The sequence below is a fragment of the Schistocerca piceifrons genome, chromosome 1 (assembly GCF_021461385.2).
Source record: "Schistocerca piceifrons isolate TAMUIC-IGC-003096 chromosome 1, iqSchPice1.1, whole genome shotgun sequence".
Lineage (NCBI taxonomy): Eukaryota > Metazoa > Arthropoda > Insecta > Orthoptera > Acrididae > Schistocerca > Schistocerca piceifrons.
Window position 1 is genome coordinate 366,240,230 of NC_060138.1, and position 26,479 is coordinate 366,266,708.

General features: G+C 37.9%; 1 protein-coding gene across 4 annotated transcripts in view; it reads left to right on the plus strand.

Annotated features, from left to right (window-relative positions):
• LOC124786008 (ribosome-releasing factor 2, mitochondrial) overlaps nt 1–26,479 on the plus strand; it is a 254,049-nt gene that overhangs the window by 221,791 nt on the left and 5,779 nt on the right. For 3 of the 4 annotated variants that reach the window (XM_047254228.1, XM_047254231.1, XM_047254230.1), the window contains 3 exons: nt 2,766–2,861; nt 2,973–3,119; nt 14,977–15,458. In XM_047254228.1, the coding sequence (XP_047110184.1) occupies nt 2,766–2,861; nt 2,973–3,119; nt 14,977–15,156 (423 nt within the window). In that variant the 3' untranslated portion in view covers nt 15,157–15,458. Of the gene's footprint in view, nt 1–2,765; nt 2,862–2,972; nt 3,120–14,976; nt 15,459–26,479 lie in introns of those variants that run through there. The other variant, XM_047254229.1, reaches the window with a different exon arrangement.

The following is a 26,479-nucleotide window of genomic DNA, read 5'->3' on the forward strand; positions in this document are numbered from 1 at the left end:
TGGGTGTAGGTTGTATTATTTATTTGGAGATGAAGAAGCTTGCACATGGTAGCCTAGCCTGAAAGGATGCATAAAACCGTCTTGAGACTGAAAACCACACCAATAACACTTGGCACTTGATACATACAGCGTATACACATTCACAAATTGAAGATCAATGTACTATCCTCTGCTCTCTGACCATCATTTAAATTTCAGGTGAAGTGTTTCTCAGCAAAAAAGAAAAACACTGCATCACTCTCCTACATGCATGTATGATATAACTTCTTGATCCGATGAATGGCGGTATGAAACTGTAAGCAAATGAAGTTCACGTTGGTTCAGGCTGTGGTGGATAATTTTTTTCTGAGAACTGCAGATGTAATGACAGCTCTCACATAGTCCAGCATGCCTGTTGCCTGCATTTGCAAGTTGCAAATATGACAATATTCCTTATGTAGTGTATTGGATGAGATCAGTATCATTAATACATATTATCTACTACATATATTCACTTCTGCTTGCATTGCCTCACATACATGGTAGTATGCTTAATTTTATCTTGCTGTAGGATGGGCCAACCAGCTGTCTTGTCATGACCAGGCTAACAGTATCAATCTAGTTATTGGTGCTGAAGAGTGTTCTAAACTTATATAAAAGCATGACACAGTGATCTTTCTCATAATAAGCAGCTTTGGTTTCACGTAATATTGTATGCCCTTCTATTCATATGAACTTTGTATTACCTACTTCTGTATCATGTGTCACAACAGAATTTCTTTTAAAATTTTCTAATACTGTGCATTGTACAAGTGATTCTTCAAGTGACTTCACTCTTATAATAAAGGGGTAACTCCTATTGAGTGTAATGATTGCCACATCTTATACTGAGTATTCAAGAACAATATCATTGTCCTTGAGTGCTTATTGTAAATTAATTAGTGTTTTCTAAAGTACAGTTATCATTTGCTCAGAAAGGAAAGTTTATAAGCAATATGTATTACCAGTTTTGGCTTATGGCAGTGAGACATGGATTTTAAAAGCAAAAACTTATTCAAAAACTGAAGATTGATCAGGATGCAATTGAGAGATGAATGTTGGGAATAACTAGGAGAGATGGGAAAACAAATAAATGGATCATGAAACAAGACTGCAGTTATAGACATAATTCTAATGGTCATGAAAATGAAAGGGGTGCGTGTGGGACATGTAAACAGGTAAATGGCTGGTAGATGAATTAAGGAATTAGATTCCAATTAATAAGAAAAGATTGAAACACCAATCTAAAGAAATGTACATGCATGATATTATGATATTACAAAAAATGCAGCATGTAGCTAGAACTTTTAAAATGTGGGAAAGTGAATAGAAAAACATTCTCTCTCTCTCTCTCTCTCTCTCTCTCTCTCTCTCTCTCTCTCTCTGTGTGTGTGTGTGTGTGTGTGTGTGTGTGTGTGTGTGTGTGTGTGTGTGTGTGTGTATTCATTTAGTTGATTCTGACTCTCCATGATGCCATGAACTAAAGCGCGCCAATTTATTGTGTCCTGTTCTCGCAAGCTTTCCAGGTTGGAATCCATCACTTCTGTGACACTGTTGATCCATCTCAACCTTTGCTGCCCTCTCCTCCTCATGCCTTTGATCTTCCCCAGCATTGACGTCTTTTCCAGTGAATCATATCTTCTCATAATGCATCTAAAGGAGGTCAGTTTTTGTTTTGGTATGAGACCTTCTAAGGATAATAAGGTTCTATTTGCTGCAGTACCAACCTATTCATTCTCTTTGTGGTCCATGGAACTCCAAAGAGTTCCCTCCAATAAGACAGTTTGAAGTTGTCTATTCTACCCATTTAGCCTTTCTTATGGTCCAGGTCTCATCTGTGTACCATGACCCTTATTATACAGCTCTTTGTTGTTGTGCTTCTACTCCTTAAAACATTGTCAAAGTTGGACATTGCCTTTCTACCAAGTAACAAGGAGCTCTTGATTTTGCAACTACAGTTACCATCAGCAGAACTCTAAGAGCCAAGAAATTGAACACAGAAATTACCTTCATTTTTGCGCCTCCTTTTTGCCACGAGGTGATAGGTGTAGTTGCCATATTTTTCAATTTCTTGGCATTCAACATTATACCAGCCTTTACACTTCCTTCTTTCATTTTCTGTAAGAGGATCTCTAACTCTTCTTCACCTTCTGCCATCAGTAAGGTATCACCTGCTTGTCTAAGTTTATTTATATGTATCCCAGCTATTTTAATTCTGGTTTCGTCTTTGTCTGTGAGATCTTATCTGGCAGCTGATGGCATATTCTGCATCAGATGATGAATTCCTTGGTTTTATAAACCCTAAGTGTTTATGCTCTGTCTGCTAGCATAGTCTGGTAACAATAGTGTGTCAGCTCCCACACTGGATCATCTGTCTGAATAAACAATAAAAATAGTCTAAGATAGACATCTTAATCCAAAAATAAGATGCAAGTTCAAGAACTCTGATAGTTGATTGTATTTCAGTGGAGATATTATTGAGGAACTAATTGCGAATAACCCTTATATTTTTTCTTCTAGCCACACTTCCTGTTGCTATAAATCAACAACTAATTCATCTCTTATCTTCACTGTTTTTAGTTTTTTAAACACTGTGTTTGTGTGTGTGTGTGTGTGTGTGTGTGTGTGTGTGTGTGTGTGTGTGTGTTAGAGTTTGTGTCATGAAAGCTGAAATGTGTATCCAAGCTTATATGTTTACTTTCCCATTGTTCTGATATAGTTTAATACATTCTGCAATTTTTATTTAGGTCATCAATATCCATATCATATTGCACTGGATTGAAATTGGAAAAGGGACATCTGAAACTTTTGTGTCTGCAGCCATGACTCAGTGCATCAAAAAGGTTAGAAGAATTTATTCCATCCTGATGCACACAAAATTTATATGTTATATTGACTAAATATTTATATCACATTTTCTGTTCATTATTTTGTTTCTTTTTCTTGTGTTTCAGATGTTGACAGAATCTGGTACTATTTTACTTGAACCTGTTATGAAGGTGGAAGTTGTAACAACAAATGAATTTATGTCAGTAATTCTAGCTGATCTTTCACGGAGGAGGCCATTAACGCAAGAAATTGAAGACAGGGGTTTGAATAGAGTAATTACAAATCGATAATAGGACAGTTCAGCTGCAGGAGAGAAATGTTTCAGTAACATATCAGATGAAACCATGGACAGTGAATTAATATATGTGACTTGGTAGACCTTTGAATTTGCTAATGTTCTTTTCAGAAATTAAATGAGAGTTTTGAACAGATGCAAATACTTTATTATGAGATGATTTCATTAAATTTGTATTGTTAATATCTTCTTGGATCTTAAAAATCCTGCTGAGTTGTTGTTAAGGAATTGCCACATCTGTTTTATCTTCACTGCCAGTTTATGATTATGAATTGGTAGGTTTCATCTGATGACTGGGTGCTCAAACTTCTCTCCTGCTGTTACGATCATACTAGAGTTCACTTTCTCAGCAATAAATCTCTCTCTCTCTCTCTCTCTCTCTCTCTCTCTCTCTCTCTCTCTCTCTCTCTCTCTCTCTCTCTCTCCACCACCCTCCCTCCCTCCCTCCCTCCCTCAAAAACACACACACACACACACACACACACACACACACACACACACACACACACACACACACACACACACACACACCCCTCCTTCTGTTACCAAACTGACATCTCACTGATGCCTCAAAACATATTCTATCAACTGGTCCCTTCTTTTAGTTAAGTTGAGGTGCTGATTTCATGTTAAACTCACTTCGGTTGTCTGATGTATACGTTAGTTATATTAATTTTGTTAAAATTACTCAAAATTTGTGTTTCTTTAAACATACCAACTGTTTCTGTTGTTCATAGTGCTGCTCCTTTGTCTGCTCCTACTCCTTTTGTTCACTCTTTCTCCTTCTTTGAACAGCACCAATGGACAAATACAGGATGCAGTTATGATATCAGCAGCTTGAAGATTTCCATAACAAGACATTTATTTCATGTAAAGTTCTATGAGGAACTGTAGTACATAAATATTGCGATTAGTGATGTACTTGTCACATGTGCAAATTTGTCATGATTATATAGCTTTGTGAGTTAACTATTTCCTAATAGTTGTAGCAGTAGTATTAGTAGTAGTAGTAGTAGTAGTAGTAGTAGTTCACAAAATGAAAAAAATATAGTATCTTATGTCTATAATTTCAGTGAGTCACTGGTGGAATAGGCCAACTCTTACAAATACCTGGGTGTAACACATTGTGAGGATATGGAATGGAATGATCACATAGATTCAGTTGTGGGTAAAGCAGGAGGTAAACTTCAGTTTATTGGTAGAACACTGGGGAAGTGCAATCAGTCTACTAAAGAGATTGCTTACAGATCACTTGTGAGACACATCCTAGAATGTTGCTCAAGTGTGTGGGACCCGTACCAGATAGGGATATTGAACTATACAGAGAAGGGCATCATGAATAGTCACAGGCTTGTCTAATCTGTAGTACAGTGTCACAGGAATACTGAAATGGCAGACTCTTGAAAACAGATGTAAACTATCCCAAGAAAGTCTATTAACAAAGTTTCAAGAATCGGCTTTTAATGATAACTCTAGGAATATACTACAACCTCCTACCTATTGTTCACACAAAGATTGTGAGGATAAGATAAGAATAATTACTGCATGCACAGAGACATTCAAACAATCATTCCTCCCATGCTCCATAAGTGAATGGAACAGGAAGAAACATTAATAACTGGTACAATGGGATGTACCCTCTGCCATGCACCTCATTGTAGTCGGCAGAGTATAGACGTAGGTGTAGATGAGAGCATCATGGAGATGTTCAATCAACACCATTAGCAGATGCTGCAAGACATCAGGGTGTGGATGTAGTGTAATAACTTGAAGCAGCAAATAAACACGAAAGTTGGAAAACCAGAAAAAAGACAGCAACCAAATTCTGGAGAGATATCTGGAAAAATGAAAAGGTTTATAACAAATCTGATAGATTGAGTAAAAATTTGGAGAAGAAATTTTGTAAGAATGAAATTAACAGCTGAAGGTAACACCTGAACTGATTACAAAAAAGTTAAGAATTGGATATCTCCTGGCAGTGATCAACAGTATGGATTATGCTCAAATACCTGACCAGCCTCAAGTGGAAATGGAAAATCTGTTCAGTAAACTGTAAACAGGAAACATCAATGATTTGCTAGAAAATGATGACGTGGTTGCACAGAACTACATTTTATTTGGGCTCTCACACACACGTACAAGTACTGTTTACCCAAAATTGTCACAGAGTGGAGTATATGCATAAAGTATAAGCTGTCTGAGTCATCAACAGTGAGGAGTAAAGGCAATTCACAAACAGGAGGTTATAATTAGGCAAGACTTCAGGCAGAAGAGTTATTGAGAAGGAATAAAGGTGAAAGGAAAGGACTGGAGAGGCCTACGAAAAGGGGTAGATTTCGGGAAAGACTCCTAGACACAGAGTCTTTCCTTCTCATCCTGTGCAGGAAGTCTCCCCTGACCCAGGGTTCTGGGTGACTTTCCCAAAATCTACCCCTTTCCCTAGACCTCTCCAGTATTTAACTTCACCCCTCTTCCTTCTCTTTCTGCCTGAAAAAGGAGCCACTGACTCTGAAAGCTCGCCTAATTATAATCTCCTTTTATGTGTGTATTCTGTTGCCGCTTGGTGAGTAGATTTTTTATTGATATTCTAGCTAGGCTGCTCATCATTGATGTGTAATAAACAGCAACTGTGAGAACTTTATTAATACAAGTGGGTTCCACTAATTAATTAACAATTTTAAAAATAATAATTATAATAAAAATTTTCTGGTGTTGCATAAAAGATGCAGCAATAGTGAAATCACTTGGGAGTGTGCGTCTCAACTAGTTTAGCATAGTGATGCACACTCAAGGCAGTCAGGCTTATGATTTTTTTGTATACATTAAAAATTTGTAACATATAATAACGTATTATTTATTGGAAGTTGTGTGAATCTTGAAGTCATTCACCTCCTCTTCTTCTTTAAAGGCAATGTTACAGTGTCCAGCTTGCTCTGCTTAAATTTCCTACTTCTCCAAAGGATTACGGGTACCGGTGACACAGATAGATAGGTCAGGTGAAATAAGGAACTAACAAGTGACATTGACTGTGTACCATATGAATTAATATATTTCACTCTATTAGTGAACTAAACAGAAATCCACATCCTCTATCATGGACGGGTAAAGACAGACAGTACAACATTAATGAAACAATCAATAGGAGTTTTTACAAAACATAAGAAAATTAATGTTCTTCATTTTTCTTGCTATCTCCATAGACTTGATTGATGTGGGCATACTGCATTGTAATCTTTGCCATAACCTACATAGGCTGATTAATGGATAACAATAAACAGAGAAAAATAAAACATATACCCATATAGGTAGACCAGCATAAGTCCGAATATAACTGTCCCCCTGCTCTATACTGGCATGGTCTATGATTGCCAGACAACATTATGCAGTAGTGGTGCCCTTTCTACATACAATCATAACATATTAAAATTTATTTTCAGTTATAACTTATATTGTATCTTTGGCATGACAGGGATTTAAAATACCTTTATTGATGGCCAAACTTATTTTAATGTATGCCCTAGATGTGTCAACTTTCTCTTATTTGACAGATTTATTTACGTATTCTGAAAGTTTAATTTTCCAAGTCCATACCACGACAAAGGGCATGTTTAAAGTTAGACTCTGTGGCTCTAGTATTGTGGAGTAACCACTACATGCCTCTTGCAGGTCTAAATTCACATACGTTAAGCAATGTTTATTTCATGCATACCTCATTGGTGTAACATAGCTGGACAGCACAGTTTGTTTTCACAGTTTTTAGATAATAATGAATTTCATGCCATCAAACTGTCCATAGAGCTGCTCCATAGGATAGTATGCATAGGTGAGTGCATGACTGAGAGTTTCCAGTGCTGCAAGAGAAAGGCTCATCATTTCCAACCTATGGTACTGAAACCACATTGTGCATCACATATGTCGATGTCCAAGGTGAACCCATACATTCAGCATCACGTCAAAGATCTCATCAAACTTGAGAGAAGTCCACAAATTTTGTCACCTTATATGGTCACTCATAGCAAAGTCTAGCATCCCTTGCTGCTAGAAATGAACTGAAAGTGTTTGGGTTATTGTAAGCAGCTGCACCTTCACTCACTATTGCAAACATATATAAATGTAACCTTTTTTTATGGCATGTGCCAAGCATTTGATAAATGAAAAGTAACTCTTGATGTCTGATTTGTCAATACATAAATGGTTTCACATAACATATTCAAAATATGCATTCCAGTTTAATATGATATGATTTAATCTAAGCATACATATGCATATATCTACATGTTACTATCATATCGAGTACATATATGGTACAATTTATGCGTATTCTCATCTAGGTTCATTAAATATTTATAACTTGTGCAGGAACAACATTGCAGTACCACCATATGTCCTTTAAGATTTTACTTTCACCATTAGGAACCATATAACAACATCTTATGACACTTTAAATACACAATACTTGATATTTTCTTTGCCCATTCAAAGGCTGTTTGTCTCTTACAGGTGTGTCATGAGCAGGTAACTCTTTTAATTTTTGAGTTCAGTGAATAGTATTAACTTACATAAAATAACAATTAAATCCCCCCCCCCAAGTGTAAGGTTGAAAGGACAATATACATTTTTACAGTTTTATGATATGCATAAACCACTGTCCTCACATTTTGTCTGACTCACGCTCCCGTAAACCGAGATTGCTAACAAAAGAGAAGAAATCTTCATTACACATTAACCAACACAAGCAAACATAACTAAGCTTAGCCTTGCCTCTCTCAAGTCTACTAGAAAAGCCTCTACTGATCTAAAAATCTAAAAGGGAAAGTGACACGGAATTGAAAGAAGCATTTTTTTTCTCTGCTACCAAAATCCATCATCTACACTCCATAGAATAATTGAGTAGACTCTTTGTGCACACTTCTTCATATCTTTGTGAAACTACTTACTTAGTGTTTGCTGAACTAATTGCAGAATTCTGACACTGAAGTGTCATATAAGTTATCAGTATTACTTGTTTGAAAGTATCTGTACTGAGTGTAATTCAATATCTTCAGGATAGCACCCTTGTGCATATAATATACTTAAATATGTCACTATGAAGTTTGTGTCAAGAAAATGTTGTAGAAGAATGTTCAGTCAAGTCATGATCCCATGTAACTACATCATAAATAGTCATATTTGGCATTCATCTCAATAGCTTGTGCCTTATAATCTGTGACCTGATGCCTTTTTGCCTTGGTAGTGCTAGACCTAAATTTCATTTAACAACATTCTATGTAGTGTAATCACTCATTGCCATTGTCACATTCATACACACATCTTAATAATAACTTATAAGCTAAGAACGTAGTTGCTCTGTGGCTAACTAATGTATCATTTTTCTCCTCTTACACATATCATTTTAGTTTATGTACATGTATGTGTAAATTCATCAACAGCTTTTTAATTCTCAAAACCAATCCTCCTTTTATAAAAGCACAGATATTCAGAGTGTTCCTGTCATTTCCACTTTTCCAGTCCTTCCATATTCATTCTATGATTACACCTGCAATTAATAAGTGGTGTTGTAGATGGACACAACCTCATTATCTTTCTTACTTTGTTCGTAATGTGACCATAGTCCTTCAATTATTCTTTCTTTCATTGTTTATAGATACTTTCCTTATAATATTTTATTCATTGTGTATATAACTACCATGTAAATTTGTGCACACCATAAATAGCAGTGCAGTGTGTAGATTGCTTTCTGTAGTAAGTCATTCTTTCTTCTTCTGTAAATTTTCTTTTATCTTAAACCTGCTTACTGTATTAGTTTGATCCTTATAGTGTAGACTCCTTCATTTTTATAGTAATTAACTTATATAATACCTCCAGAATATAGCTTATTTGATGCCAAGTTTGCATTGCATTCGGCATGCTAAATGGTGTGTTGGACTGAACTATTTCTGCATATGCACTGAGGTTGTTGGCCTATGTGTTAGCTCCTACTACACCTGTGCATTCTCTCTCTCTCGTAATGTTATTTCACACATTTACATCTCAAGTGCATTGTCATGTTGTCTTTGGAAAATGTACGTATTGTGGAATGAATTGGCACCATTGTGATTGTGCTTGATTTTCAGACTTCTTATAGCCTTTCAACATTAAACAGAGTCTTGAATTACTTTCACTTACCTAGCTTCCATTAGAACATATAAATAAATAAAATGAAAATTTTCTCTTAAAACTAAGCAAACAATTGTTATATACCTATTATATTGAAATATTTCAGTTGTTGTTGTACAGTGCTTCAAGTGAAGTTTGATCTTTGTCCAATCCTTTTAGTGTACAAATTCTCTTCAATCTTTGTGTGGATCAAATCCCTTGTCCTTTCCACTATTAGGGCAGGGTGATCTGTATGCAACTGGATGTGAAATTTCAGTAACTACAAATGGCCCAGTGTTCAAAAGCTGCCATTTACGATTGAGCTTCCCACATTTTGTAGATGTAGGGTGCGTCTGTAGTAATACATCTTATCCTGCTTGAAACTGTACAGTGTGCCTAATCTTTTCTCATATGACTTTTTCCTCTATTCGGCTTTTTCCTCCAGATTAATCAAAGGCTGGTTTACTTTTTTTTCTCTCCTGTAGGTATCTAGGGCAATGGTTTTTCTCATTTGTCAACTTCTCTCCTTTTAAACAATTGAAAATCCAGGATGGAATATTATGAAAAGAGTAGTTGCTACGCACCCTATAGCAGAGATACTGATTCACAGGTAGGCACAACAAGAAAAAACTGTCAGGAAATGAGCTTTCAGCCAACAAGGCCTTCATCAAAGATCGAAAACACACACACACACACACACACACACACACACACACACACCTCACAAATATTACTGCAGTCTCTGGCTGTCATCAGCAGCCCCTCTGTTTAGTATAAACCAGTCTGTTGTAATTCTGTTTGTGATTTCCTTTGAAACCTCATTTGGACTTTTTGTTTCCTCTGTTACCATATTATTGTTGTTGTTGTTGTATGGGACATATAAGTGCCAACCATGCTGCATGTTGTCACTGTTGCTATTTTCCTGTTGAATATTTTTCAGAGGCACACACTGCTTATTAATGTTTTGTGGTTGCGACAGCTCCTTGTCATATATTAGTTCGATCAAGTCAAGTACAGATAAGAAATACTCGGTATCATTTTCAAATATAGTGATCAGCTTATCCCTGATATTGGCAGGTACAGGTGACTTTTCAGTATTTTCATTATGTCCACATGGAAAACTGGGTTTGTCCAATACCTGGTTTTGTACAAGTATTTTTAAAAATACTCCCTCAGTCCCTCATGTTTACTACTGAATGGTGATGGGCTGAAAACCTCTCGATGCAGCCTCTATTGGATGGCTGTGGACCAATATTTGCACAAGAAAGCTGGTTCAAATTGCTCATAGGTATGGCTTCTCCCAGCCATATCTTTTGCTCACAATAAAACATCACCATGTGTATACCCCACAACAAATTAGATCTTCTGTGCTTCTTTCCAGTTGCAGCGTAACACATTGCAAAAAGCTCTGATAAACATTGTGGGGTTCATTCTCTTACTCCCTGTTGAAAAAATCGGAAATTGACAATGACAGAGCAGACCCTCGTCTGCTAATAAAGTAGGCAAACGTGCAGTATTGTCATGTTGCTTGTGTGGCACTGCTCAAATGCCTCTGATTAGACTCTTGGATATATTTGTGCAACTGATATTGACATTTGCAATGCCTGTTACATTTTATAATTCCTTTCTTCTCCATTTAAAGTGTTGGTAACAAATGGTTGATAAGTGTTACTGCTATCTGTCCTGTCCAACTGCACCTGGGTGCCTGCTATTGGAATCTGTCTTGTGACATTTGCAACATTAGTTAGACCGCTCTGCAACTTCTCTTCTGCTGCCTTTAAGGTTAGCTCAGTCCTAGCAGACAATTTGTTTTCTGTTTTCTTGACTACCTCTTCAACTGCTTCAACATAAATCTTATGCTGTTGTATGGCCTTCTGTGCAAGGTTTGTACCCTTATCTAGGCATTTGCACTTTGGCTCTGTCCTTTAAATTCTTTACCTCCTTTTCGATTTTTTCATGTGCTTTCTTTATGAACATAGTGCCTTAATCTAAATTGCTCTATTTTACTGACAGCTCCTGTACTTCTTGCAATAAATCTTTATATAAAGATTGCAACTCATTAACCTAACTCTAAAGTTTAGCAAATTTCTTACTGAGCCTGTTGCATCTGAGTCTGCACATCACTCACAATCTTTAGTTTACAAGCCATTTTCTCTTGCACTTCATCTATAGATGACACTTTTTGATCTATGTTGTTTATCTCCTTAGACAAATCAATGAATAATTCCACCTTTGATTTCTTCCCCATATCTGCAAGTTTGCTTGTTGAATCATTAGAAAAGCCATTGTGTGGATTTTGATTTGAATTATTGAACCTCTATGTTAGGAAAACCATAAATGTTTGCTTTTGTTCATTTTTAAAATCACAAAATTTTTTGTCAAGTTTTTTAGTTTGTTGTGTAGAAAAATTGTTAAATACATTCTTCATCAGGTCAGTGAGGCCTTTATATATGTCCTGCATTGAAAGCCTTGATGACACATTAGCACCTTGTGTACCTATTGTGTCTTGTTTCATCAAATTTGAAACAAATTTTCGTGACATGGAGAAATTGAAATTAATTGATTCTGCACTAGTGTGTCTTTCGCAGGCTTTGTACGACAAAATGGTTCTTTGTGAGATTTGTGGATTAGTCTTGTCTATAGTGAGCCTGGTAGCATCATAAGGTAAGACATTATTGTCAGCAGCATAAATTGAATTTGAGTAATATTCTCGGATCTCATCAATATGATTGATATTTTTGGTGCCACTATCATTTGTCGTCACACCGACTGTGGTGTCATTTTGAATCTCTACACTATTTTCATAGTTGGCACAACCTTTTTAACTGGTTCCATTTTGCAAATCTTTTTTTAAAATAATAAATGTGAAATGAAACTGAATTTTAATCTTAAAATTGATTGTGAGAATTTTCCTGATCAGTACATGAGGTACTCTACACCATTATTGCAGCTAATTGATGCTGATTACAGTTTATGTATCAACATTCCAAAAATCAGAATAATTTTAACTCAAATCTCTAATGCTTTTTAAAAAAATGCTTCAGAAATTTGATTGGGTAGGTTAAGGAACTCGTATTACTTTTGATCAAGGCTTTACCTAGTGCAGCCATGCAAGCTGTAAGTTGGAGTTCTTTCCTATCTTATGGACAATCTTCTTAAATGTTGCTGGTACAATTCCTCTGGCTAATCAGTTGTAACTTATGCATATCGTGTGGTGTTTTCCCTTGGTTTTCTCTTCACATTGTTATTCCAATCATGAAACAAAGTAAATGAAAAGGCAATAGAATGTTACACAATATGTTTTACATCACTTAATTGTTGCACCTGTTTAATCTATCTGGACTGACCAGGGAATGGTCACTAGTTCTCTGACTAATTAATAATTTTAAAAACAGTAAATACGATGGAAACTTTCTGGCGTCGCACAAGTGGCACAACAATAGTGAGTCCACTTGGGAGTGAGTGTCTCAGCTAATTTACACACAGCAACACACACTCCAGACAGTCAGGCTCATGATTTTTAGTATACATGTAAAATCTGTGACATATAATATTGTATTATTAGTTGATTGTTGTGCAAGCCTTGAAGTCATTTAACTCCTCCAATTCTTAAAAGACAATATTATGGTGCCCAGTTTGCTCTGCTTAAATTTATTGCTTCCCTGAAGTTTTACAGGTACCAGTGACAGAGTTAGACAGATCAGGTGAAATAAGGAACCAATAAGTGACATTGACTTTGAACTATAACAATTAAAATATTTCACACTATTAGTGAACTGAACAGAAATCCACGCCATCTCACTATCATAGATAGATAAAGACAGACAGTACAAGATCAATGGAATATCCGATGAGAGCTTTTACAAAACATAAGAAAATTAATGCTCTTCATTTTTCTTGCTATCTACACAGGCTTAATTGCTGTGTGTATATTGCTTTTTAATCTTTGCTGTAAACTACAAAAGCGAGTAATGGATAAAAATAAACAGAGAAAAATAAATCATATACCCATATAGGTAAACCAACTTAAGTCCCAATACAAGATGCAGCAAAACAGCAAAATGGGCAATACTATGTTCAAGTTGTGGGGAAGTATAATTGCAGTGAACACACAGTGCGTAGTGGAGCGATCACTCTGTTGTAGAAATAATTCAAAAGCCAAGCTCGCTTAAATATAATTGTTGACAGAATTCAAAAATACATGGAGGTGAATGAAGGACCAGCTTCTGATTGACAAAATAAGTCTGGAGACTTGTGAAAGCTGAGAAACCAAACTACATGTGACATGACTCAACTACAAAAAATGCCATTCCTTCACTGCCCCACACTTGTGTCTCAGAGTGTCTGGGAAGACATCAGTGTCAGCAAAAAGACAGGAATTTCACAAAAAATATAATGGACCACTGGAAGACAAACTGTTTGATGATAGCTATAGTTATGGATTGGTCAACATCAAGTTAGGTGTCTTCTAGAGTTATTCTTTCCTCACACTGATGTCACTATGAAACCAAGGAAATGAATTCAATTGCAAACATTTTTCAATGGCATATGTGCTGCTTTCACTTGTTCACAATAATTTTGATAAAGTCCACTTTTTATGTAGATAAGACAATACTCCCATTCTGTAAACAGTGCAATCTTTAAGACCAATCTTTGCCATTTTCCCAGTGTTTTCCTACACCAGCTACCTCATGCTTCATCTTTCTGTGTATTTAATTGGACCTCATTCCACACTGTTATCAGCAGTTGGTGTATTTCTGGGAGTGGGAGATGGACAAAGTGAAAATGAAATGGTCGTATGGCCAGCAATGCCATACAATCATTCCAATCATTTCATTGTCCCTCTATCCCTCTCCCACTCCCAAAAATACACCTGTCCTGTATCCCCAAGTGCAACATGTGCATACTGTTAGCTGTGTGTGTGTGTGTGTGTGTGTGTGTGTGTGTGTGTGTGAGAGAGAGAGAGAGAGAGAGAGAGAGAGAGAGAGAGCGCACACGTGTGCGTGGAGTCGTGCAAGTTTGAAGTCATACTCAGAAAATAATAATATAATGGAAGGAAACATTCCACGTGGGAAAAATTATATATAAATACAAAGATGAGGTGACTTACCGAACAAAAACGCTGGCAGGTCGATAGACACACAAACAAACACAAACATACACACAAAATTCAAGCTTTCGCAACAAATTGTTGCCTCATCAGGAAAGAGGGAAGGAGATGGGAAGACGAAAGGAAGTGGGTTTTAAAGGAGAGGGTAAGGAGTCATTCCAATCCCGGGAGCGGAAAGACTTACCTTAGGGGGAAAAAAGGACAGGTATACACTCGCACACACGCACATATCCATCCACACATACAGACACAAGCAGACCTGCTTGTGTCTGTATGTGTGGATGGATATGTGCGTGTGTGCGAGTGTATACCTGTCCTTTTTTCCCCCTAAGGTAAGTCTTTCCGCTCCCGGGATTGGAATGACTCCTTACCCTCTCCTTTAAAACCCACTTCCTTTCGTCTTCCCCTCTCCTTCCCTCTTTCCTGATGAGGCAACAATTTGTTGCGAAAGCTTGAATTTTGTGTGTATGTTTGTGTTTGTTTGTGTGTCTATCGACCTGCCAGCGTTTTTGTTCAGAAAATAATAAGGTATTTTAAGGGTTTTAATAGAATACAACTGCGTTATGTAATTTTGTATTTTTATTTTAAGGTGGTGGTTAGCTGTGTACCACTTTCCGAACTGCTTGGCTATGCAACAGATCTCAGAACAATTACTTCTGGGACAGCAACCTTCAGTATGGAGTTTTTCTCTTATAAACCAATGACAAGTGCAGAGGAAGCCAAAGCAATTGAAAGTGTTACTGGGTTTTCGACAGCTGCTTTTACATAGGTAACTGCCACAAAATAACAGACATTCATTGTAAAGGATAGTCTGACAGATGAGTTACATTTCTTTCACATGAGAAAATGGAAGTTGCAGATAACATACTCAGTTTGTTGCATTAGATCAAGACATAGAAATGCTTAACTCTGCAAGTATTCAAGACATTGTCACATCCCAAGTTGGTAGATTAGTTTGGTTTGTTGTTCATTCCATGGATCATGTGCATGACAGTTCATTATTATGTAGACTCTGTGGACTATCTCAGTGTGTGATGAAGATTACTTAACCAATAAATCATATACATTACATTTTCCAAGTGCATCTATAGCTACATGCTGGCCATATACGTAGTTTTCCTTTAGAATCCTATTCCTGAGGACCTGATAAATGAATTTAATTCCAGAAAAAATATATTTAGTGGGTAAATGGACCAAAATATTTACATATGCATGCTTTGTTCCTTTACTCGCCATGTTAAATTTGAGTAAAGGATAATTAGCATCATTTGTTATTTCTGATACATTTTGTCCATTATTACTAAAAAGTACTTTTGTTTTTGAACTCAAAAGTGGTGATCACAAGCTTAAGGAAGAAATAAATGTACTATAAAGCCACTGTCAGTAGGTCAAGCTTTTGTCTAAAGAGTTTTTTACAAGATGACCTGGTAATATGTTAGAGAATTAGGCATTTATGAGATTGTGAGATTTTGCAGGATGATCTTGCAACAATAGAGATGGGCAAACACAAATGGGATGAGTGTCAATGTAGTAAGCAACAGCAAGTTGGTCAGTCTCTGCTACAGAAAATCAAGGTCAACATTAGAGTATACACTGTCCGTCAAAAAAAGTTCCAAGACTGATTTTATTTTTGGTTTATAAGCAAAATCAGCCCAGTAATTATGGGGGAAACTTGAACTACCAACTATAAACAACAGATGTACATTCATCAAGTCAGTTGTGATCAGGCAGTGTTAATTAGTGGACATGCATCCATAATGTGTAAACATTGTTGTGTCACAAATCGATCTCTAAATGGAGTTTTCAAGAAATTCTCCAGAATGTTTTGAAGAAGGGATAAGAATGCGCAAAGTTTGTCCAGCATGACACAACTCCCAAACAAAAATGATGACATGTGGATGCCTACTGCAACTCGACTAAAATGCAAAAGAGGGACAATTCTTTTCTGGAAAAAAATGACCACAGGTGATGAGACTTGGTATTATCTATAAAAATTTACCTCGAAATGACATTGCACAGACATTCACATTAATGCTCAATGCTTTGATGACATAACTGACATTCAAGCCAATGTCAAACAATGGAACATCCAGGATGGGATAATGAAAAGGATAAATTGCTACTCACCATATAGAGGTGATGCTGAGTTGAAGAAAGGCGCAACAACAGTGCTATACATTTAAGCTTTTGGTAAAAAGCCTTTTGAAATAAAAAACATGCACATTCATGCAAGCACAACTTGTACAAACATGACTACTGTCTCTGGCCATTGTGTTACACAAGTTGAACAACATCTCACAGAAGGACTTGCCTGACAGTTTCATATGTTTGTACGAATATTCTGTGCATTTTACTTGATTGGGGAGAGTGTATGTAGAACACCTGAAACATTAAAAACTGTGTTCTTAACTTGTCTCTGTTTTTTATTAATCTAGTCTCAGAACTTTTTGGACTGATGGGGTAAACTGGGAGGAGATATACTCTCTGTATCAATTAATTTTATGTATCGAGGAGTGACATTCGGCTGCAAGTTGCATTGGGCTCTTCATGTGAGAGGGGTACTTCACAAGGTAAACAGGATGTTCCCGTAAGTAATGAGAATCTTAAGGGCTGTTCCAGGATGGGGAAGCAAGAGCCAAACTACTACTTGGTAAGGCCCCATCTGCATTGTTTCAGTTCCGTATGGAACCCACACCAATCATTTCTGATCTTAGGCCTGGAAGGCACAAAAGAATTTGTCCAGGAAAATATTTAACAGTTCGGTAGTATCACTGTCATGATAAAGGAACTGAAGTGGAATTGATTGGATATCTGGAGAAAAATTCACTAATTAGTCAACATGTATAGGCTGTTGTGAGTTACCTTACAGGAAGTAGCATTAAAAAATCTGAATATGAAGGAATAGAGGAGAAGCCAGATGCAAGACCATCCCCATAAAATAAATGTGCTACACTACAATAAGTCTGTCAGTAGATTTTCTTTCGTAGGTAAAAGGGAAAGAAAATGGTACAATTTATTGAGTGAGGTCTTAAATCTGTGGCCTAAGACACGACAGTGTTTCATGATAAGGCTGAAACTGGGTGTACTGAGGCATTAAATGACAGTGAGTGACAGTTTGTTTAAGTATAATCTGTGCAACTAAATTTTTATATTCCCCTAGAAGCCTGTGAGTTTCATTCCAATTTAATATTTAATGATTAGAGATTAGATAGATTAGAATGGTTTTTCATTCCATAGGTCTGTGCTGAGGAGATCTTCATGGATAAAAAAAAAAAAAAAAAAAAAAAAAAAAAAAAGCTGAAATAACAATACTAATAGTATGAATATATACAATACATCATTTGTTTCTGTTAAAAAATTCATCACTGGAGTAGAAGTCTTTCAGGCTCCTTTTAAACTGATCTTTATTTGTAACTAAATTTTTTGTGTTTGCTGGCAAATTATTGAAGATGATTGTTCCTGAGTAGGGGACCCCTTTTTGATCTAAAGTAAGTGCTTTTAAGTCCTTGTGCAGATCATTTCTGTTCCTGGTATTGTATGTATGAACTGAGCTGTTTGTTGGAAAAAGAGATATATTATTTAGGACAAATTTCATTAAGGAGTAAATATACTGAGAAACAGTAGTTAGTATACCCAGTTCTTTGAAGAGGTTTCTACAGGACGTCCATGAATTTATTCCACAAATAATACGTGTTACATGCTTTTGGACTCTGAAAACGTTTGTTTGACTTGAAGAGTTACCCCAAAATATTATACCATATGACATTATGGAATGAAAGTAGGCAAAGTATGCAAGCTTTTTCATTTTTATGTCGCCTATGTCAGCTAACACTCGAATTGAAAATACAGATTTGTTAAGGTGTTTCTGCAGTTCTGTGGTGTGCTCCTCCCAACTGAATTTATTATCAAGTTGTAATCCCAGGAATTTAAGATTGTCAACCTCTTCTATCTGCTCTTCTTCTTACTTTATACATATGCTGGGTGGAAACCTCTTAGAGGTTCTGAATTGCATATAGTGAGTCTTTTCGAAGTTTAATGTCAGTGAGTTGGCTTTAAACCATTTATTAATATCCATGAAAATATCATTAGCAGATCTTTCTATAACTACACTCGACATACTATTTATTGCAATACTTGTGTCATCTGAAAACAAAACGAACTCTGCTTCTGGCAGTGTAACTGATGAGAGATCATTATGTACACAAGAAAAAATATGGCCCTGAGATGAATCCTTGTGGGACACCACATGTAATTTCTTCCAATTCTGATGATGACTGATGACTTAGTTAACTAGTCCCTTGCACTGACACCCTTTGTTTCCTTTTAGCAAGGTATGACTTGAACCATTTTGCAGCACTGCCCGTAACACCATAAAATTCTAATTTATTTAAAAGGATGTTGTGGTTCACACAGTCAAATGCCTTTGACAAATCACAGAAAATACCTGCTGCTTGTAATTTGTTATTTAATGAATTAAGTACATTTTCACTGTAGGTGTAAATAGCCTTCTCGATATCAGAAACATTCAGAAATCCAAACTGTGTTCTTGATAATATGTTATTTGTGGTCAGATGGTTGAGAAGCTGCCTGTACATTACTTTTTCTAAAATTTTTGAGAAAGTTGGCAAAAGTTGAAATAATAATAGACAGTATAAACTGTGTTTTGGTTGTGAAGATAAGGCACTGATTTATTTACATTCTAAATTGGCTTATCTCGTGAAGTGATTGCATGAATCTTTTGAGTTACTTCTTCTAAGAAATGACCGTTACAAGTGTCTGCTATTAAAAGCATCTCTCATTTTTGTCAACAAAAGAAAGGTTTCTGATCCTAAGTGGGTCAGGTGTGCACTACGTATCAGAGGCTGTTACCTGGTTAGCTGACTGTTTGCGGGGTGCAGAGAAGTGTTTCTTAGATTAGGCAACTCTCCAGCCAGTTGAAATGATGATAGCTGTAAGACAACCAGTAGTCTCAGTATAAGAACCAAGCAAATATAATTTAGAGGTGAATGGTGTAAAATGCCAGTGATTCACTGTCAAAATACTCACAACAAAGCGCCTGAGTTTGAATTTCAACTAAGAAAAGGCAGTGGAGCTCACTTAATACACAGTATGGAAAGCTGATTAAGGCTCAAAATTAATTTAGTGATGAGGTTCTGGGAAATTTAACTGTATGTGGAAAGGATAGGCTGATGGGTTATGGAGGTGATATATCTGTCACAGCAGACAAGAAACTCAAATCCATTGAGATGTAACTTGAAGCTGCATCTAACATTTTTTTTTCAGGACTCAGTATCTGGTTGGTCATAAACTTAAAATTGGTTCTTTCTATGGACCACAAGTTCACCCCCATATGTAACCAAAAACTTTAGAAAAAACTTCATTTCACTTGTCTTGTATCTGCACAAGTGTGGCACCATGGTGAAACCATCACTGTCAGCACAAAATATGACTACACTAGGCAATGATGGCTTGGCAACAAACAAAACCCAGGAAGAGGGAATGAAACTTGATGTGTGAGTCAGTCTATGAAGGAGGAACAGAGCACATACACCATGTATAGATGAGCAAAGAGCAAAATGGCAATATGACTAGTAAGGGTGACTGAATAAACTAAACACACGGATAACAGAGCACAACATGAGGCAAAGGCCAGGTCCAAGGTAATTGATATCTGCATATGAACTGCTGGGACATGCCTATTGCTGCTGGCATGTAAACACCTGTGTCAATGGCTCGGGTCATACAGTACTCTGCAAGTGACCTCCATGACAGCATTAGGTGCTATTCCACTGACCAGTTGAAGGGGGAGGGGCTGCTGGGCATAGTGGTAAGCCGCAAACACCTGCATTTGTTTGTGGTGGATATCGGTCAGTAGCTGGTGAATCCTCATTCCAATCAGATGCATCACAACCTTTTGGACCCTCAATGCCACTGCCTCCAAGCCATCCGGATGACAGGGTCATTCATGGATTTGTTTCAGTGGAAGGCCCCCAAATGAGACAGCACATTCACTTGCTGCCAATCCCACTGGAGTTCTCCTTTGCCCACTTGCCAGTGGACGAGTTCTTGTCCCAAGTGATGCTGGTGGACCAATCGTTACTCTGGCCTCTGCAATCTTCTACCCTCCTGCAGAGCCAGCTGCATCAGCATTGTCTCCTTCACTGGACAATCTGGTGCTGGGGTTCGGTTCTGCGAGTTAGGCCGTGGCAGAAGCCAGACCATTTTCAGCCCTAAGTGACCTTTTCAGGGAGGAGGGACTTAGTATCCCTAACATCGGATGCTGAGATGGACTGAGATGAGTTGACGTGGTTAGCAGAGTCTGCAGAGTGTGACAAAACTGCCAGTGTCATGCCATCTTGCAGAAATTCTGTGTCTATCTACATTTAGTGTCATGCACAGATTATCTGAAATCTCCACACAATTCATGTGTCCAACTAATGGAAATTAATTGCATGTTTGCTGATCATCATACATCAGTGTTATAAACATTGTGCAGCACATCATTTATTGAAGTGGTATGTGACACCTCGACACTGTGGGCTGCAACAGTCTGGGGCATGTGTCTTGGGTTGGCACCCATGGCAATCATTCCACCAGACTACACCCGTTAACTGATGTTGTCCGATGAATGGCAAGAAAACAGATGGTGGATACCACTGTGAATGCAAATATGTGCAAACTCTCATGACACAATCTGGTTGACCATTACTGGGGAGTGCACTCAATAACAAAAATAACTGACAACATACAAATAGTTGCTGTCTGCATCATGGATGATAGTCAGGCAGCATACAGGAAATCTGACAACATATGAACCACCACAATCAAGTGTTTCCAAAAATTGACCTACAAAGTCTATATGCATTCTGTCCCAAGGATGCTCCAGAACTGGCGAAGTGGACGTTTGACATGGTGGTGCAGCCTGGTTCTGTGCACAGACAATGCAAGCTCGCATGAGATGTTCAGTATTGTGATCGACTGCTGGCCATCAAACCAAAGTCTTCATTTGAGTCATACCCCAGTGCAATGCACATGTGTGTACACGAGGATGCAACTTGGAGAGCCAACCACTGAACATCTGTCCTCCACCGTGTCAAGCGTGAAGATCTCGTGAACAACTTTGAGCTGATTCTGCAGCAGAAAAACAAACACACCACACTGAAACTGCTCCAAAGGAGGGCACTTCTTCTATCCTGTCTGGATTGCTGAAACAATTTTCTGGAAAAGCTAGTCGGTGCCCATGGTGGCTGTGACCTCCCACACTGTCAAAGGAAAATCCAGCTACATCTGATGCAAGGTATTGTCCACTGCGAAAATGAAGCCTCCTGTCAATTCAACTCCAGTTTGGTTCCTGCTGGCAACCACAATCATGCATGCTTGGCAGTGGGCCATTAATGAATCTCATACCAGTACTCATTGGAAAGAGTGCCCATTGATGAGCAGTTCTACCTGGTAGCTTAGACTGAGGGCATAATAAGAAATTATGGACTTGTGGTTAGTAATAAATAGGAACTTCACACAACAAACATGTAACTTTTCCACATGCTGGTAGTTACATTGCGCCACAGTAAGTGTCTTTGATGCATAAGTGGTGGACTGTTCAGCATCATCCGAGTTTCAGTGTGACAGGACTGCAACAATCCCATACTGGTACACATCAGTGACCAGAGTTAATAGATTACCCTCCATAAAGAAACCCAAACATTGAGCAGAACATCAACATTGCTTGAGGGACTGAAAAGTCCATTGACAGACTACACAAATTTGATGCTCTGTTGGTGAAGGTTAAGAGAATGGCATTGTGCAGGGCCTGAGAAATGAACTTAGCATAATAAGAAATCTTGCCCAAAAAGGACTGGAGCTCCTTCAAGTTCTAGGCCTTTCACAGATTGATGGTGGCTTTGGTGTGTTCATCCTTAAGGATGAAGCTCATGTCCCAAAAAATGCACCTTTGGGGGAAAAAGTTACATTTTTCCAGTTTCCAATGAAGCTGTTCCCTAGAATGTGTAGAAAAACTGCGCGCATATTTGAAAAAGGCTCCTCTCACATGAATTCTGTGACCTAGCTCTCTTAGATGGAGCTGATGCAACAGGTAATGTGCTAAATCAACTATTCTAAATATCATTGATAAATTTCTGCCACAGACAAAATTCCCAAAGGCAAATAATTAAACTGGTGAGGAGGAAACAGGGTGTTGGCAACTAAGAAACTATGAGAAGTGGTGTCCAATGCCAACTGTAGCATTGCTTTGAGCAAGTCAGTCCATGAAAAGTATTGACTCCTCTGAAAATTTTGCCAACAACGCCTCCAGCTGAAGAGTTGGATACAAGTCCACAACACTTGTGCATTGACCACCTCTTTATAGTTGCTTCCTGGCTTCTGAATTACTGCCGAGGTGCTACCAATGATGCAACTTGGCCTTGACATGCACCACAAAGAGAATGGGGTGGGGGCGTCAAAATTTTGGTGTCGCTAATGGTTTAAGGGAGCCATGTGCATCACAAGTTTCTGCCTGACACAAAGTATTCTCAAACGCTGGTCATATGACTACAGTAGAGTCCAAATCTTGAGAGGGGACCAACTGAGACACTAAATGTACTTTGTCAACTGTGTGGAAACCAAAAACAGGAAAGCAATATAACCCAAAAATATTTTCCACCAACAGGGAATTAAGCACTGACAACCTAATTTACAATTCCACATTCTTATAATCTGCAGAGATAGAAATTAGTTCCTCAAAGGAATACACTCTTTATTAAAAGACAAAACTTGATGTAGTGCCATTGCAACACAGGGCAGCCCATGAGCCTGTATGTTTCTAAGTTAATTAGGCCGACAGTTTCTGCCATGTCTACCTGAAATTCAATCATTTTCCCACCCAGTACCAATGCTAACAGAATATACTGGGGTTATGCTTGTGAGGCATCTGAGACAGCCTCCAGGTCCAGAGAATACAGTGGGGTCTCTAATGACTGTCCCATGACCCCCAACTTTCACAACCTGTTGCCAAATGGCCTACTTTGTGACATGACCTGTACGAGGCATCCATGTGCAGATAGTCCTGTCAGTTATACACCGAAAGACAACTGGGGCAGGACTGCCAGCTTGCCCATTGAGTGGAGACAAGTGCAGAAGGGTAGCAATGTGGAGAACACAAAAAATGATGCAAGCGAGGATTATGATACTTCAACTGACTCATATCCACTGAGCCCATGTGGGTGAAGACAGGCAGCACCATCATGCCACTGCACACAAGTTGTCAATGGTGTCAACACACAGTGGCTCAATGGAAGGTAAAGCTGCTTGGCTGATGCCAAAGGGCACCAAGGGCTGGTTACCATGCACATCTAACTTCACTAGCTCCCAACTGTCAGATGGGATGTGCTTTGCCACTGCTATAGGTTCATGCAACTCAACAGTCTTAACAACTTTGGCTAAAGAGGAGTTGTACAAAGCCAATACCCTAGTTTGGACATCTAGATCAGCTGTTAACTGGATAATTAGTGGCTCTGCATATCATATAGCACTTTGGGGGACACTCAAATCTACATTTGTGTGGGAGACCTTGCAGGTTGGAGATCCACACTGCATATGACTGCTTGGAGTGCTTGTTAATCTGTAACCATGTTGCCACCAAATGGGTTTGATGACAAAATACTAATTGAGCAACTGACAAAGTTCCTCAGAGTTAAGTATCTCAGTCTTGGTAGAGGGATGCAAATTCTGCGCAATTTCATGCAATCCCATGCTGCAGGACAAAAACAAGGCAGTCTCATTTAGTGGATCGACGATATGCCTCATCTCGCAGTGTAGCAAGAACCAGTCCAGGTAATTCTCCCACCTTTGTGCAGACTCATTGAAGCCAGCATCATGGGAGAAGGCTTCTCTGTGGGTGTCTGGTCACCACCAGCATAGCATGATTAGAGAGAAATGCTGGATTCTGTTTGAGCAGTTCTTTCATCTGCTCCTGCTGCAGCTTTTGTTGCTGCTCCTGCAGGTGCAGCTGCTCCTCCTGACATTGTAAAATTTCCAGGGCCATGTCGGGTGCAATTTAACACTATAAAAAATACCATCTCATACTTAAGAACACCCCACATCACAATTTTTGTGTCTGCGAATGGATGGCAGTGCCACAAAACTGTAACTTTTGGCAGAAAATGTAACTGGAGTAGGTGACAGTTGTTTGACTGTGGCGAGCAATTAAGTAAGAACAGAGAAAACAGCACAGAGTAAGGCAAAGGCCAGGTCCAAGGTACGTGATGTCTTTGTAAGAACTGCCAGGGCAGGCCTATTGCCACCAGCAAGTAAACATGGGATCTGTGTCTCTGCCCATACCTATCTTCATATGTACCCTCCATGACAAAGACACCAGCTCATCTGCATCCATCTCAATGCCTGTCTAGAATGCAAGTACCTCAATGATACTATAATTGTTGGAGGATACTTTAAGCATCCAACAATAAATATTTTTAATTACAGTGTTAGTGATGGATGTGTCAAGATGTCTAGCATGATGCCTTCTCTGAAAACTACTAGCAACAGATAGTTCAAAAGCCCATTAATGATGGAAATATGTTGATTTTATGGGAACAAATTGAACTTACCTATTTTTGTGGTGGTCCACACTGAAGTTGGTATCAGTGATAATGAGGTGGTTGTAACAATAAGGATTAATAAAGTACAAAGGGCTACCAAAACAAAGTTCAGCAAACTAAATAAAGTGGCAATAGTGTCATATCTCAAAGAGGAACTTGAAACATTTAGCTTGGGATAGGAGCATGTAGAAGACCTGTGGCTCAAGTTTTAAAAATTTTTGGATATATTGTATCTAGTAGAGCAACTCATGAAGGAGGGACCTCCATGGCATACAGTCACTGTAAAGAAATTTCTAAGAACCAGAGACTACTGCATAATAGGTGTAAAATGAAGCATATGGCTATAAACAGAGAGAAGGTGAATCAAATATTTTTTTTCTTTATGATGGGGCCTGCAGTGAACCATATGTCTCAAAAGGCCATTGTAAGTAAGGGCCCAGTATTACTTCTTAACACATGTATTGATTATTACAACAGCTGTTTTGGAAGATTTCCATTTTCAAATACATCTACATTGTCCTGACATATACATAACATTTGGTGTGTCTGTATCTGGTGACTGTTCTCATTATATTTCATGTGAAATTCTGAAATATTGATTTCATGTCAATTTTGTACTGTTTTATAATATTTTGATATAATATTGTAAATATTTCCTGCAATTTTTTGACAGTTCACACCATAGATGTTTTACTTTACATAGTTGTAAAACACCATAGATGTTTTATATTTACGTAATCGTGAATGTAAATATAAAGCATCTATGATGTGAACTGTCGAAAATGACAGGAGATATCTACAACATTATATCAAAACATTATGCCACCTGTATAAAACAGCGCAAAATTGACATGAAATCAGTATTTTAAAATTTCACGTGAAATATAATGAGAACAGTCACCAGATACAGTCACACCAGACGCTATATGTACGTCAGGACAATGTAGACGTTCTTGAAAATGGAAATCTTCCAAAACAGCTATTGTAATAATCAATAATTGTTTCAAGCAGTGATACTGGGTCCTTACTTACAATGAATGAAATATGTTTGGTTGTCAAGAGGGCAATGTGTGAAGCCTTCAGTGACTACCACAGCCAAAATATTTCTTGCAAAACGCAATGGAATTCTGATTGTGTGTAAAGGCTGTTTAGTGGTAACCAAAGTTAGTATCCAGACACTCATAGACCAATCAGGAACAAAAACTGTGGGCAGCAAAGCAGAAATTCTGCTGTCCATTCTCAAAGAAAATCCAGCAGTATTGCCCCAGTTTAATTCTTGCACCACTGTAGAAACAATTCAAACAGATATTAATGTCACATACATACACACAAAATTCAAGCTTTCGCAACAAACTGTTGCCTCATCAGGAAAGAGGGAAGGAGAGGGAAAGACGAAAGGAAGTGGGTTTTAAGGGAGAGGGTAAGGAGTCATTCCAATCCCGGGAGCGGAAAGACTTACCTCAGGGGGGAAAAAAGGACGGGTATACACTCGCACAC